The sequence below is a fragment of the Empidonax traillii genome, unplaced genomic scaffold (assembly GCF_003031625.1).
Source record: "Empidonax traillii isolate 1590-97213 ecotype Southwest subspecies unplaced genomic scaffold, ASM303162v1 scaffold197:size915647, whole genome shotgun sequence".
NCBI classification, from domain to species: Eukaryota; Metazoa; Chordata; class Aves; order Passeriformes; family Tyrannidae; genus Empidonax; species Empidonax traillii.
The window spans coordinates 524,990-539,753 of record NW_020955390.1 but is presented as its reverse complement, the minus strand read 5'-3'; the positions used below and the strand labels follow the sequence as shown (position 1 = coordinate 539,753).

Genomic DNA, 14,764 nt, shown 5'->3' with positions numbered 1-14,764 from the left:
TTCATGCTTTGCCCACACCAGGCAGCAAGACCACGATTTCAGAACAAAGCCATGCAAGAGAGTGCATTCCTAGTTATCCACATTTGATGCATCCAGGAAAAAACAATCCTCCTCAGTGCTCAACTAAGCTTCAGTACAGGAGTGGCTGAAGGGAGAAGAGTCCAGAAGGAATAAACACTACAGAAATATTTCAATCAGCAGGTGAGCTGTCTCCCAGCAAAACACCTGGTGCTTTGCTCTACTGTCAGCTCTGCTACAGTAAGTTTGCACATCCTTCCGCACCACGGAAACTGAGCAGTCCAACTATGCTACAGGCATTTTATTACTCACACCATGCCATTACAACACAGCACTCCTGCACCCAGTGGTTCCATTTCTTAACCATGACTACACTTCATGTAAAAGAAAATCCATTCAACAGGAAGAGTGTATCGTTTAATAGAAAAGGGTGATTTTATACAAAGTACTGTGGAGAAGTATAAGGCCACATGAAGAACATCATCAGGTTGACAGGGTGGCTATTTCTTAACTCAAGACACAATTAGTACTTCCTCTGGTGCATTGATACAGGTAAATGAAAGCCATGAACAATTTTCTATAAGGTGCACAAGCATCCACAATACATAAAATCCCTCAATTTTCTATTTCTCCTGTACTCTAAAAAAAAACCCCAAAACAAAATAGAGACCCACATAATTCTTCATGGGCTATCTTGCCACTTTTGCATTTTTCACTTGACTTTGATATGCTGGTTTAGTAGGACCAAAAATAAAGCACAATTTTTAGTGTCAAAGTTCCTAAACAGTGTTTGTGCTTCTACCTCCATCAGAGCAGTCTGGCTCCTCCAAACTTTGCTCCAGTGAAGTGTGGACTCAGGAATGCCCAGTATGTCAAACTTCTACCAAAAGCCACAACGGCTTCTACTTGCAAAGGGTATGAATTCAGAAAATGTTGAGGATTTCAACACTTGTCTTCTCAAAGAAAGTCATTCTGGTTTGGTTTGTGTTAAAAAATGACTGACTCACTTTGATCTCCAATGTCACCTGCAAAAGGAGGGTGTGAGAGCACTGGCCCACTGCAGGATTTGCAAGTGTGAAAACACCAACCAATATGAGTTATCAAATTTTACATGTTTACAAAATGCTCTGAATGCAATTGTTTAGGTTTACTGAAAAGGAATTTCCAAAACTCTGGGTCTCATCCAGCACACCCCTACTAATGCAGGTCCAGTAATGTGCCTGCATAACAAGACCAAAAAGAACAAATACAAAATATATTTGGTATAGAAAATAGTAGTATAAAAATTAAAAACCACCCTGTTTTACTGTCCATCAAAATATTAACAGCAAGCATTACAAGTGACTTTTTTTAACCTATAGCCAAAATAATTTCTAAAGAGTTCTGCTTTCCTGAAGTGCTGGTGATTGCAATTGCCCAAGTATTGAAAAAAAACAAACCAAACAGGGAAGGGACAAGGGAATATTGGATAGATTTCTCATACAGCATTATCAATCGAGGACCTAAACTGCAGGAAACTAAAGTATGCACAGACACAGGGAAAACAAAAGCCACTGCCAGTTCTGTTGAAGCCACTGGAGCTCTTCCTGATCTTCAGAGTTTGCAGAGAAGGTGCGTCCTCACTCTAGCCCTGACAGACAGGTGATGGCATGGGGATGAGCATACTCAGAGCGCTGCTGCTTTTCGGTTTCTCTGCCGTGGCAATTCTGCTGAGTTTGCCAACCTCTGTCTGCCAGCTGGGGGTCTTCTTCGTGGTCATGTGGCAGCGGGTGTGCTTTGTCAGGTGATCGCTGCGCATGAAGCGACGCTCGCACACAGGACACGCAAACTTCTTCTCTCCCGTGTGAGTTCTGCGGTGGCGTGACAGTTCATCTGAGCGGGCAAACTTCTTGTCACAGCCTTCCCAGTTGCAGCTGAAAGGTTTCTCTCCTGCAAGACAAAAAGGGTGCATGAGTTACTTTGAGAAGCTGTGTTGCAGTTTTATTAAAGAACAAACTTAAAACCTGCCTTGCCAACAATGAGTTCCAAAGAACTGCTCATCTGTGCAGTCAACGTGAGCTTAAGCTCAAGTTCAGCTCCAGAGAAAAATCATAGGTCTCGTTTCTACTTATTACTTCATATCTTTTCAAATGTCCTTTAATCAAGTCAGGTTTTTTAATTGTCCAAAATCAAAAAGATCCTTCATAAAGCTACCTTATCCACTTACAGAACTAGAAGCAACCCTCTGCCCCCATCCCTGTGAGTCCATAGTTCTACAGCTGCAGAATATCATCACCAAGTACTAGGGGCTAACAGGGAGCCTGGAATGGAGCCTCAGGGACCTACCGCTTCAGTGACCCAGTCCTATACACAAACATCACCTTCCCACACACAGAGAGAACACTCCTGAGGCATGGCCTGTGGTGTCACCCCCACACAGCTGGAGGTCCCATGGCCTTGTCCTGCCATCCTCCCACAGCTGGAGATCCTGCAGATGGCCAGGGGAGTTTGTTTCGCATGCCCAGGAATGGCAGCAGTCAGCAAGGCTGCCCACGTCAGCTGCTGCTCATCCTGGGCCACTGCTTAACATCAGACCTATCCTGAACGACGTGATCTACCGCCTGCAACTCCCAGAGAGCTCCAGATAAGCATCCACCACGCGGCCCAAATTTATGGGGACATTTTGGAGCAGACCAGAAGCAGCCTGCAGAAAGCCCCACAGGAGTGTTGTTCTTATGACATACATTGACAGTAAAGTTCTGTGTTTGGTGTATGTAGTATCATCTACCTAGTCAGTGTGCAGGGAAAAGGTGGGAAAAGAAAGCCGAACTACTCTTCCTCCTCATCTTGTAATGTGAGTGGTCCATGTGTTCCCATTGATATCCTAGTCTTAATCACGATGCACACAACTTCCCTATGGATCAGCAGTGGCACGTGCTCAAAGCGAGACACTTGCTGCTAATCTACATTTATCCTGTAGTGCCAGGCTAATCCAGCAGCCTCTCAAAGCTAGAAGCAGAAGCATCATTCTACCTCTGAGCTATGGTTTACAAGGATTATCAGCTTCATGTAGAGGTTAAGCTCTTTCCTCAAAGGAACTGTAAAGACAAGCTGGCAAACTAATGCAAATCCTGTCACGGAAGCTGACAGCCAATAAACCAGTGTCTGTGGGATAAGGGCAGGTGAGGAAAAAAGTCAAGGTAAACCAAAAATAGACAAGAGCTATTCTGTACCAATCTCTCACTATGCCTATCCTTCAACATCAAAAATAATCCCTGAGAACTCAATGTTAGTTTTAATTTAGCAGGATACTGGAGCCAGAAAAGGAGCAAGTAAAGCACATGTATACTGTCTCTACACTGACCAGATTTTATGGAGTAAATCAGCTCATATTAATTACATTAATTTTCATTAGCCTTTAAAATTCCCATTCCGTAACTGAATAAAGTGTTATATTCCTGTAGCATCTCTACTGTCTAACACAGCAGCCCAAAATCTCTCCCATTTAGCCTAAACAAAACTCTGGGGAAAAAAAAACACTTTCTGAGTTTCTCTTTCCTTTTATTCACGTAGTAATTAAGACCAACTACCTGTTTTACGCTTTGCTTACACCAGACCTCTCCAGGTCCCAAAACAAGGGACTTGCACAATTAATTTCAATCTAGTCCAGATGGCAGGATTCCACTCAGATCTAAGCATGCACACAGACGGCAAAGCTTCGCTCCAACTAAAGCCTGCAAAATTCAACTAACACTACAGGGTCAGCTGAGGTCTCAGAACAAAGTCTGTCTTGTTTTGCTTGCCCACGAAGAATGAACATTCCTTCCTTCACCAAGATGAGCACAAGATTCCCAATCACCTGCCTCTTCCCTTTCCCACCCTGCCCCCCCAAAAAACACGTGCACTCAGCACCCCAACAGAAACCAGTGCCAGAGCTCCCTGGTACACACCAGTGTGGGTGCGAAGGTGGGCTTTGAGGTGGGAGCTTTTGAAATAGGTTTTCTTGCAGCCAGGGAAGTCGCAAACATAATTCCTCCGTCTAGAAAAGTCCATCTGGGGGGCGCAGGTTTGTCCAGAAGCGATGAACACAGGAGCAGGGGCAAGGGGCAGTAACTTGGTGTTCCCAACAGTCATTACAGTCTGCGGGCACTGTGCTGTCTGTGGGACAGTAGGCTGGGGAAGGACCAACATGACAGTCCCCTGAGGCACAGAAGGTCCCACGAGCACAGGCTGGGACAGTGGTGCTGTCTGTGGTAAAATAGGTTTCATGGGAGTTGAGAGTGCTGGGGTTGAAGGCTTGACATAGGCATTGATCATACTGCTTTGTCCATTTAAAGGGATCATTTGACAGAGAACTTGGGGGCTTGAAACAGGGGCAGGTGTCACTGGGGTAGCTCTTTTTTGCAAGTCATTCTCACAGTTCTTTGGTAAGTGGGTCTGCGGTGAAACAGGCTGGACTGGTAGTTGCCCTTTATTGGTCACAATATCACTGGAGTCATGTGCATACGGCTGATGTACCGGAGAGGTTTTGTTGATTAAATCATCTGCAGCACACGTGTCCTGTGGCAGTCTGGAATGTCTTCGTTCATCCACTCCACACCAGTCTCTGGAAGTGCCATAGCCTGAAGTTACCTTTGTTTTCTCTTGCACACCAGGAATGTGTTGGTAAGCAGAACTATCACCTGTGTGACGTATGACACTTGTTACCATGGCCCTGCAAGGCTGAGGGGCAGAAGATTCAGAGATTCCTGGCTTCTGAGTGCACTGTCGCTCCACGCTGAGAACAGATGGCTTGGTTATGGGAGAGGCACCAGTCGCTGATGTGACTAAGCAGGCAGCTGTATTTGCCATGACAGTCCTTGGTTTGGAATAAGTGACTTGTGAGGAGAGGAGCGTAGCCGCTGATATCTCAGCAAAGTCAGGGCTGTGCGGAGGGGTCATGCACTGCAAAAAACAAAACACCATTGTACGTCAGTGTAATTCCATAGCACAGTTTTCCACTATCTTTACTGTGAAAAATAAAATTATGCCCCCTCCCCAGAATCTCAGAACCTGCCTCTTAAGACAAACTGATTAAAGAGTACTGTGATTTAATCCCAGACGGCAACCAAGTGCTATGCAGCTGCTTGCTCGCGCATCCCCTACTCCCAGTGGGATGAGGAAGAGAACTGGGAGAAGGTAAAACCTATGGGTTGAGATAAGAACAAGTTAATAATTCAAATAAAAGGAAATATAGTAATAAAAATAATTGTAATGAAAAGAGAGGAACAAGTGATGCACAGTACAGCTGCTCACCACCCTCAAGGCCTGGCCCTGAGCAGTGATCGGCCCTTCCTGGCCAACTCCCCCCTGTTTATACACTGAACATGATGTATGGAATATCCCTTTGGCCAATTTGGTCAGTAGCCTCCTGGCCATGCTCCCTCATGGTTCCTTGTGCACCTCCACACTGGCAGCGCACGGGAAACTGGAAAGTCCTTGAGTTGGGGTAAGCACAGCTCAGCAACATCTCGAACACTAGTATGTTATCAACATTATCCTCATCCTAAATCCCAAACACAGCACTGCAGCATCTACTAGGAAGAAAATTAACTCTATGCTGAAAACAGGACAATATCCACCCCATATTCTATGCCATTTATGTCATGCCCACACTTTTCAATACATCCCAATTAACCACCATCACTTTTCCTGTCTTTTGATACATACACACAGATATCATTCCCTGTCTATGGGCAGGCCATCGCTCTAAAACATCTGTTGAGTTCATTTATCCATGACTTTGGGCTCTATCTCACAGTAGTCCTTCAGGGCAGGAGAGATGGTATGTAGTGTGGGATTTGTTGCCTGCTGAAGTCAGTTCTGATTCCATCTGCATTCCACTTGTCCAGTTTCATCAAAGTTCATTCTTCATTAATCTGGGTGATTCTCACCCTAATACCCTTGATGTTGCATGTAGCCACCACAGCAGTGATGACATACAGTGCTCTATGGCAATGAACATCATACAATCCAAATAATTGGCTATTCTCAGATCCCCTTGAAGCACACATTGGCCTTCCCCAGCCTCCCACATTACCCATCAAGTGTACACAGGCCCCAGAGCAAAAAGCAAGCCCCTGGATGGGTTTGTCTTCGCCTGAGGCAGGAATAACTCAGATTGTTCCCCTGAGAACCTTTTCTATGTGCACTACAGGGACTTTATCCCCTTTGCCCTGTCGCTATGAGACTTCCATTCCAAAGCCCAGGACAGTGTTCTGGGTGGTGGCATGGGGCATATTTCCAGCCATCCAATGGTTGCTTCCACCATTTTAAGCATGTGGCACTTGCCTTGGCAGGTTTCAGGGAGTGATACAATCAATCTGCCAGGTCTATCCACATTTTTATTTCAGCCTCCACACCAAGGAGGCTTTACCCACTGCAGTGCATGTTCCACATTTCATGGATAACCCATGCGATAGTGATGACGGTCACCCCTCAATCATGAGCCCATCTAAATGTTGCATTTCTTCCCTGGGGTGCTATGGGCTCACCAAGCAATAAATAATTTACTTTCACATTGCCAATCCAGATCCACCTAAGCCAGTTCAGTCTTAGCAGCCTGATCCACCTGTTGGCTGTTTTGATGTTTTTCAGTGGCCCAGCTCTTGGGTACATGAGCATCTACATGACGTACCTTCACAAACAGGTTCTCCACCCAGGCAGCAATATCTTGCCAAAATGTGGCAGCCCAGACTGGGTTTACCACTGCACTGCCCATTGCTCTGCTTCTATCACTGCAACTGCCACCACAGGGCATTGCCACTATCCACGACTCAGTACAAAGTAATGGCCATTCTTCTCATTCAGCAAGGTCAAAAGCCAGTTTTCACCCCTGCAGACTGACTCAATTCACCTCCTCCTTTAGCAGTTTCTGTAACTTGTTGTAGGGGACTCCATACAGCTGTTTTCTGATCTCCAATGCAGGACCCGTAGCAAACAGTGCACATTGTTTCTCTTTTTTTTTGTGATTTATTATCTAGTAGGCCTTTTCAGCACACATCACCTCCTCCTTAGGTGACATCCTGGAATCTCTGCCCTCTGACCAGTCCATGATCACTTCCAATATTCCTGGATGATTAGGGCTTCCTATGTGAGCTCGTTGTGCAATCAGCAAGACCCACTGATTCCAGGTAGCATCAGCTGCATCATGTGTAAGAGACCAACCTTTTGAATGTCCAGCCCCGCACTAGCAGATGGGGTGCCAGGAGGAGCTGTGCTTCAGTACCAACCCCTTCCCATGTGGCTCAAACACCTTTATGAGCTGCCAGTATCTCTTTTTTCAGTTGTAGCACAGTGAGCTTCAGATCATCTGTACCCCCAACTCTAAAATCCTAGAGGTTGACCCAAATCTCCCCATGCGCCTTCTGCCAGAGATTCCAGGTAGGGCCATTCTCCCCAGCTGTGGTGTACAGCACATTTTTTATACCTTGTCCTGCCTGGACTGGCCCAAGGGCTGGGACATAGTTAATTTTCTGCATGAATTACCTCCTGTTTAATTTGTTCAAAGGCTTGTTGTTGTTCAGGGCCGCATCTGAAATCATTTTTCTTCCAGGTCACTTGACAGAGAGGTCTGACAATCAGACTGTAATTTGGAATGTGCATTTTCCAAAAACCCAAATGCCTAAGAAAGCTTGTGTTTTTTTCTTACTCATTGGTGGAAACACAGCTGTTATTTTGCTGATCAAATCCACTGGGATTTGACAACATCCATCTTGCTATTCTATTCTTACAAACCAGACCCCTGCGCAGATACCTTTGGTACTTTGCTTTTGGCAAAACCAGTTTTCAGAAGGATCTGAACTATTTTCTTCCCTTTCTCCAACACTTCTGCTGCTGTATTGCCTCACACAATGGTGTTCCAGAGCTTCACCCTGCCCCAGCGCAATCTGGGATCCATGGCAAATGATTCAAATCTCTGCCACACAGGTTGTGTGTGCAGAACTTTATCTGCATCTATGGGTGACTGTGCCTTGTTTGTGTCATAATAAATCACCTCCAGTATGGCTAATTCCCTGAGGTAGTAGATATCTCTCTCTGTGGTGGCCCACCTGGCTGGATGACATATCTTTCCTGAAGGCCTCTGTACCTTTTAATTTAAGGCTACTAGCCCCACTGGAGCAGCCAGGTGACAATGTGCACACCTGGATGAAGGGTGAAACCTTTTCACATATCCCACAGCTCCCTCAGGGACAGGGATTGAGTAGTTACCTCTTGTTCTGTCTCTTCCTCCAATTCTTGTGATGGCCCTTTACTAAAGGAACTGACTGTCATGTCCATTTCTTCTTGTGCACGGGGCCCACTGACAGCAGCACAGGCTCATCCTCTGGTTTTGGCTGCATCATCCATCACCAGGGTCTGAATAGTCACAGTGCCTGTCACCAGGGTCTGAGTAGCCACAAATAGCTGCTTAACCCTAAACTAGACCCGAACCGCTATCACAGTTCAAGGTCATTCACAGACCCTGCTGGTTTCAACATCTCAAGAATATTTAGAATTTTCAAAATTCCCAAACACAATTAATTAGCCAGAGAAGGGGAAGATGTGGGAAGATGTCTTCTCCACAGATTGGCTCTCCGAGGAGAAAAGGTAACAGGTGTAATTGTTAGATAAGTTTCTAATAAATGGCTCCCCGAGTACAGAGGTGACAGTGATGCTGAGTATGAAAAACAGATTAATTTCAAGACTAGCAATTCTATGCTATCATAATCCAGTGTTACAAAGTACAATAAAATGATAACCGCAGCCCAACCCTCACAGATTATAAACACCACAACAGGGAACATACACAGCAAGCAAGGTGTCACATAACACAACAACTCTGAGAGCAAATAATTCAACACTGCAATCGACAACTATTAAATTAATAAAACGAATGCTGATAAATTTGTTTCAACACACTTTGGTCAGATCTGTTATGGAGGAGAACCAAAAGATAAAACCCACAGGCTGAGATAATAACAAGTTCGTACAAGTCATACACAGTACCACTCTCACCATCCACTGATCAATACCCAGCCTGTCCCCAGGCAGCACTGGTCCCCCCCCAGTTTTGATGCTCTATGGTATGGAATATCCATACCATATCTCCAATGGCCAGTTTGGTCAGTAGAGTCCTGGCCATGCTCCCTCATGGCTTCTTGTGCACCTCCACACTGGCAGCACACAGGAGACTGGAAAGTCCTTGAGCTGGGGTAAGCACTGCTCAGCAACAACTAGAACATCAGTATGTTATCAACATTATTCTCATCCTAAATCCCAAATACAGCACTGTGCCACCTAGTAGGAAGAAAGTTATTTCTATCCCGGCCAAAGCCAGGACACGTATAGTGCCTCATCTCATGGTCATTCTGATCTTGCTTAAAAGCATATTAATAAAAGGAAGACAATGAAGCAGCTCTAAATCTGCATAAAACACTGCAAGTCTGCTTACTGCACTACAAAAAAGTCTCATTCCTTTCTCTTCAGCAATGAGTACAGCTATGAGAGGCTATATGAGCACTCTGCTGTTCACAGAGAACAGAGCAGCAACAGGTAGCAATACTGCACCTTTCCATTTCAAGCTCCCAGAAAGCCCTAGGTCTTTTCTCAATGACTACCTTGTCAGCTTATGGCTACTTCCGAAATAAAGACAAACTAACTGCTCTCTCCCTTCTTATTCACCCATTTCTCTCTATGATCTCTTCCTGCACCACCTCTCCTTCCTCCTTTACCACTGAAAACTGTCCTGTGCTGCTCAAGTGACAATGCCACTGAGTGGCAGGAGATGAGAGCAGCTCATCATGATGAGAGCTGCCATTCTATCTCAGCCTTTTTCCTCCATTATTCCCTCTTTTCTTGACATAACTGCATACTAGAAGCCTCCTGGTCGAAATAGGCCTTAACCATCTAAAATCTGAATGGCGCCAAGCCCTTTTTTAATACCTACTTTTGTTGCAACATAAATTGCAACAAAAGACAAAAATTTGGATTCAACTGACATTAGTCAGCTGGAGTAGACCAATGTCTGGAGAAATAACAGACTACAAGTACAAACACATAGCACAGAAACTAATTAAATTGTCTATTTCACAATGGTAACATGTACTTTCTCTTATAATGACCAGAGTGAAGTCAAACGTCATCAAGAGTCTTTTTTATACGGCGTTTGCAGATACACTGATGCCAAATCACTGAGGCTCACTCTGCCATTCTTAGTCAAAGTGCTCCAAGAAACCTACAGCAGCCATCCTGACATCCCTGTCAAGTCAAATAACCACTTAACAAGGGCTTTCACATCTAGATTTAACAAGGGATGAATCCCTTACATTTGCCAAACCAGAGACGGCAGAAAAACCCAAGCTCAACATGCTCAACTCAGTACTCTGTGCGCACACAGAGCACAGGCTGTGCTGTGACACAGGGACACCTGAGCAAGCTTATCTTTTCAAGACGCTAAAGGACTGCAGAGATGTAATATCCAGGTGTTGGGCATATTTATTCTGTATTCATGTTTTCCTTACCAGCGTCGATAGGTAGTCCTTTGGTAACTCAGACGTAGCCTCAGTGTGCATTGTGAAATCCCCAGAATCTGAGAAGGGCGTGAGTGGCCTTATCTTTAATAGGTCACCTTTCTGCGATCTTTGACCCCAGGAGCTCATACAAACAAGTGCTTCAACGGCTTCAATGTCGTTCTGCTCCAAGGTGCTGCAGGTAGACCTTTCACTGTCATGACGCTGCCTTTCACGGATAGACTCATAGATGTCCACAATGTCAACCTGAATGTAATCGGATTACTGGCCATTAGGACAAGTCAGAATACAAAGCTGACACCACCCACACACTGTCTGCTCATGATGAAGGTCATCTGAAACAGATCCCATGCCAGTGGCAAGACTTTTACCAACTGACTCCACTCTCACTCTCCCTTCCCCGCCACCTCATCTCCACACCCCTTTCTTTAAAAAAAAGAAAAAAAAATTGAAATAGAAAAAAGAATGAAGTGTGATTTGCAGGAAAGGAACAGATACGTGTGTGGCTTACGTTTCCAAAGCTACTTTCCTGGATTACACTACTCTGAATAAACAGATCCCATGCTTGCATACAAGAAAAAAGAGGAAAATCCTGACTTCCAACCTTGTTTAGACAAGGCTGTTCCCTGGACCCAAAAGACAACTGCTATTCAGCACTAATCTCATTCGGGTAACATCCAGAAGATAAATTTCAGCTGACAGTAGGATGCTTTAAGGTATGATCATTGACTTGGAGTACCACACCTTGCAAAAGCATTTTTGTCTTATTTTTACTGACAGTGAAGCCAGGATGGGGGAAAGGATGGAAGGAAAATAGTCTTCAAAGCGCAGCAAGAACTGTCTGCATCGTAGTTCAGAAAAATCTGATAATACATGGGTGCTAGGTATCCAAAAGACACTATGAGTAACATGAAGACAAACGTAATCACAGAAAAGTCTTGTGAGCATATGCATGCATGCAAAACACTTCATTTCTCTGTGAAAGGATGTCCAAATTCACAAAGCTCTCACGGTGCTTGGCAGTGGCTCCAAAAGCTATGCTGCACTGATAGTTCATTGCTCATGTACCAGCTCATTCTCAACTAGGCCTCCAAACTCTTCCAGTCTTTACAGACACCAACTAACTCAAAGGCTGGGATTCAGAGGAATGGATAACAACTCTTGAGCCTGCTGCTATTATAAAGAGTGTATAAATACTGCAGCAAATGCATTCTTATTTAGAAAGCACTACGACATTGACAGACAGCATGGCCTTGAGCCCTAGCAGGAGCTCTACTAATTGGGTAACAGAACTCACACACTTAAGCCAATGAGTTTTGTTACTGAGTTAAGTATTTTGGAATTATACTTATTCAACAGTGCCTCAAAGATGACCCTGTCTTCCCAATAGGGATGTGCAGGCAAACACCTAAAACACAAGGGGTCAAAAACACCAGTACTGCTCTTGTAAAGGGTTTTCACCTAAAACATGAGGTACCCAGGTACAGAGATGTCAAGAGTGGGGGGCAGGAAGGGGTTAAAGTACTCTAAAGCAATTAACTGCTCAGAGAGAGACTTTTAAGAATTTCCCCTGAAAAAAAAAAAAGAGAATGGGAATGAGGGCAAGAGAGGCAAGGCCACACCAGGTGAGGCTCTGTACTGAGCAGACACAGAGCCTGCAAATGCTCCTCAAAGTGTGTAGGCAAACAAGCCAGCAGGGTTTATTTTTTCCAACCCTACATTTCAGGAGAGCAGTTTTCCCCAAAGAAACATGAAAAAAATTTATACCACGCTCCAAAAAAAAACCCCAAACCCCACTAAAAAAAGCCCTTTCTGCAAGCGAGCGCTGCAGCCCGGGCTCCCCGGCTGCTGCCAGGGAAATGGCCAACCGCGCCGGCTGCCTGTCCTCACATCACCCCGGCGGGAACTACGTGCGCGGGAAGGGAGGATGGGGAGCGGGCAGGATGGTGCGGGCAGAGAGGATGGGAAGCGGGCGGGGAGGTGCGGGCAGGGAGGATGGGGAGCGGGCAGTGCAGGCAGGGGGATGGGGAGCGGTCAGGGAGGTGCGGGCAAGGAGGATGGGGAGCGGGCAGAGAGGTGCGGGCAGAGAGAATGGGGAGCGGTCAGTGCAGGCAGGGAGGATAGGGTGCGGGCAGGGAGGATGGGTCGCGCGTGGGGAGGTGCAGGCAGCCAGGATGGGAAGAGGGACGGAGGTGCGGGCACGGAGGATGGGTCGCGGCAGGGAGGATGGGGAGAGGGCAGGAGATGCGGGCAGCATGGGCTGCGGGCAGGATGGAATGAGCGAGCAGTGCCGTTCGGGCCCCGCGGGTCCCCGCGCCAGGCAGCACCTCCTCCCGCCCGGAGGGGCCGCACCGCCCCCGCCCCTCCCCGCCCCACGGCCGGGTGTCCCCGGACGGGCGGCGCCGCCGAAGGGCGGATGGCGGGAAGGGAAGGAAGAGGAGACGGAGGGCAGCTCCCGCCCTGCCACCGCCCCGCACGGTCGCTGCGGTCGGGCCGCCCCCCACCTTCCCCGCAGGTGACCGGGGCAGCCCCCACCTCCAGGGGCTCTGCAGGGGCACGGTCGCCCTGTCCTCCCGGCCCCACCGACCCGCTCCCCGCGGAGTGAGCAGCGGTCCCCGCGCCCTGCCCGCCGCCGAACACGTGCCGTGCCCGGCCCGGCGCCGGCAGCCCCCGCCGCCCCCTTCTCCCTCCCTCCCTCCGCCCGCCCGGTGCTCACCGCGGGCGCATCTCCCATGTCCGAGCAGGGCGAGCCGTGCATGGCGCGGCTACGGCAGGTGGTGCTGGCGGCGGTGCTCCCGGGGAGCGGCAGCGGCAGGCGCAGCGGGCACGGCGGCGGGAGCGGCGGGAGCAGCGGGAGCGGCCGCGGCGGCCCCGCCCCCTCGCGCCCCGCCCGGCGGGAGCGGCGCGGCCGCGCTGGGGGAGCGCTCCGAGCCCGCAGCGCCAGCAGCGCCGGGGGGGGAGCCCAGCCAATCAGCGCCCGCCGCGGCCCGCGCGCGGCCAATGAGCGGCGGCGGGCGGCGTGATCGCGGCGTGCCCGCGGGGAGCGCGGCGCGTGGGCTCGGCCGGCGGGCGGGCGGGGCCGGGGCGGGGCCGGGGCGAGGGAGCGCGCGCTGGAAACTGGGGGAAAGGTCGGGGGCGGGGCGGCGGCCGGGAATGCCCCGCGCACGCGGGTGGGCGGGGCCGGCGGGTGTTCCCCGCCCCCCGCGGTGCGTGCGGGCCGGCACGCGCGCTCCCGCCAACTGCCTGCCGCGCGCGAGGGGAACGTCCCCGTTCCCGCGGCTTCCCGACACCCGCCAGCAGCTCTCCCGCCCTGGGGGACCGTCCCTGTTCCCACAGCTTCACAGCACCCGCCCGCAGCTCTCCCGCTCCGGGGAACTGTCCCTGTGCCCGCAGCTTCCCGACACCCGCCCGCAGCTCTCCCGCTCCGGGGAACCGTCCCTGTGCCCGTAGCTTACTGACACCCGCCCGCAGCTCTCCCGTCGAGGTTCCGCCAGCAACGTGCGGTGGGGAAAGTGCTCTGCTGCCGGCCTGACGATCTGGGCTTAAAAATAACCGTAGGCCACCACCCCAAAACCCACGAAGGGTCGTTGTTGTGGATTACTAGATTCAATCCAGCAAGCGTCTTTTAAAAGGTCACAACATACCTTCTATGAAACAATGTGTGTTCTTCACCTTCCCTTCCCCAGCCCCTTGTTTCCATAGCCGGAGCATATTGGCCCTGTTGTTCCCAGCAGGGTTTGTGGTTGTACGGGGTGGCATCAAGTGCTGGTAGTGGTGGCACCAATACCTTGCCTGCAGCCACAGGATGGGGCAGACCTTGGTCCCTTGGGATGGGACAGACATGGGTCCTGTGGGCCTCTGTCGGCTGCTGTCCATACCAGCGCTTTCCCAGGCCGACTCTCCCCCGAGCACCTCCCTGGCACAGAATGTGCACAGTGAAAAGCATCTTATCCTGTGGAATTATCTCTACTTGTTCCTTCCCCAGTTTCTTAAGATGTGACGTCCTCAGTGTCCATGTGGAGGATATGGGAGGGATCACCTTGAATCTCCCCATTCCTTTTGCTGTCAGCTTCACTTGGCCCACAGAGTTTATCTTTTCCATTACAGTTCTTCTGTATCACTGCCCTTCCCTGCTGTCCACGTAGTTTCTAAAGCTTCATTGTTCTGTGCTCATTCCTGATGTCTATTACTTCGCATTTCGTGTACTTTAGCTTTCC

The 14,764-nt window shown here is 48.8% G+C and overlaps 1 protein-coding gene across 1 annotated transcript; it reads right to left on the bottom strand.

Annotated features, from left to right (window-relative positions):
• Positions 1-302: 302 nt before the first annotated feature.
• KLF11 (Kruppel like factor 11) lies at positions 303-13,374 on the bottom strand. Its single transcript, XM_027886912.1, has 4 exons — positions 13,264-13,374; positions 10,539-10,793; positions 3,948-4,941; positions 303-1,947 (listed from the first exon to the last, which is right to left on the bottom strand). The coding sequence occupies exons 1-4, from the start codon at positions 13,303-13,305 to the stop codon at positions 1,643-1,645; spliced, it is 1,596 nt and encodes a 531-aa protein (XP_027742713.1). The 5' UTR covers positions 13,306-13,374; the 3' UTR covers positions 303-1,642.
• Between the last annotated feature and the right edge of the window lie 1,390 nt (positions 13,375-14,764).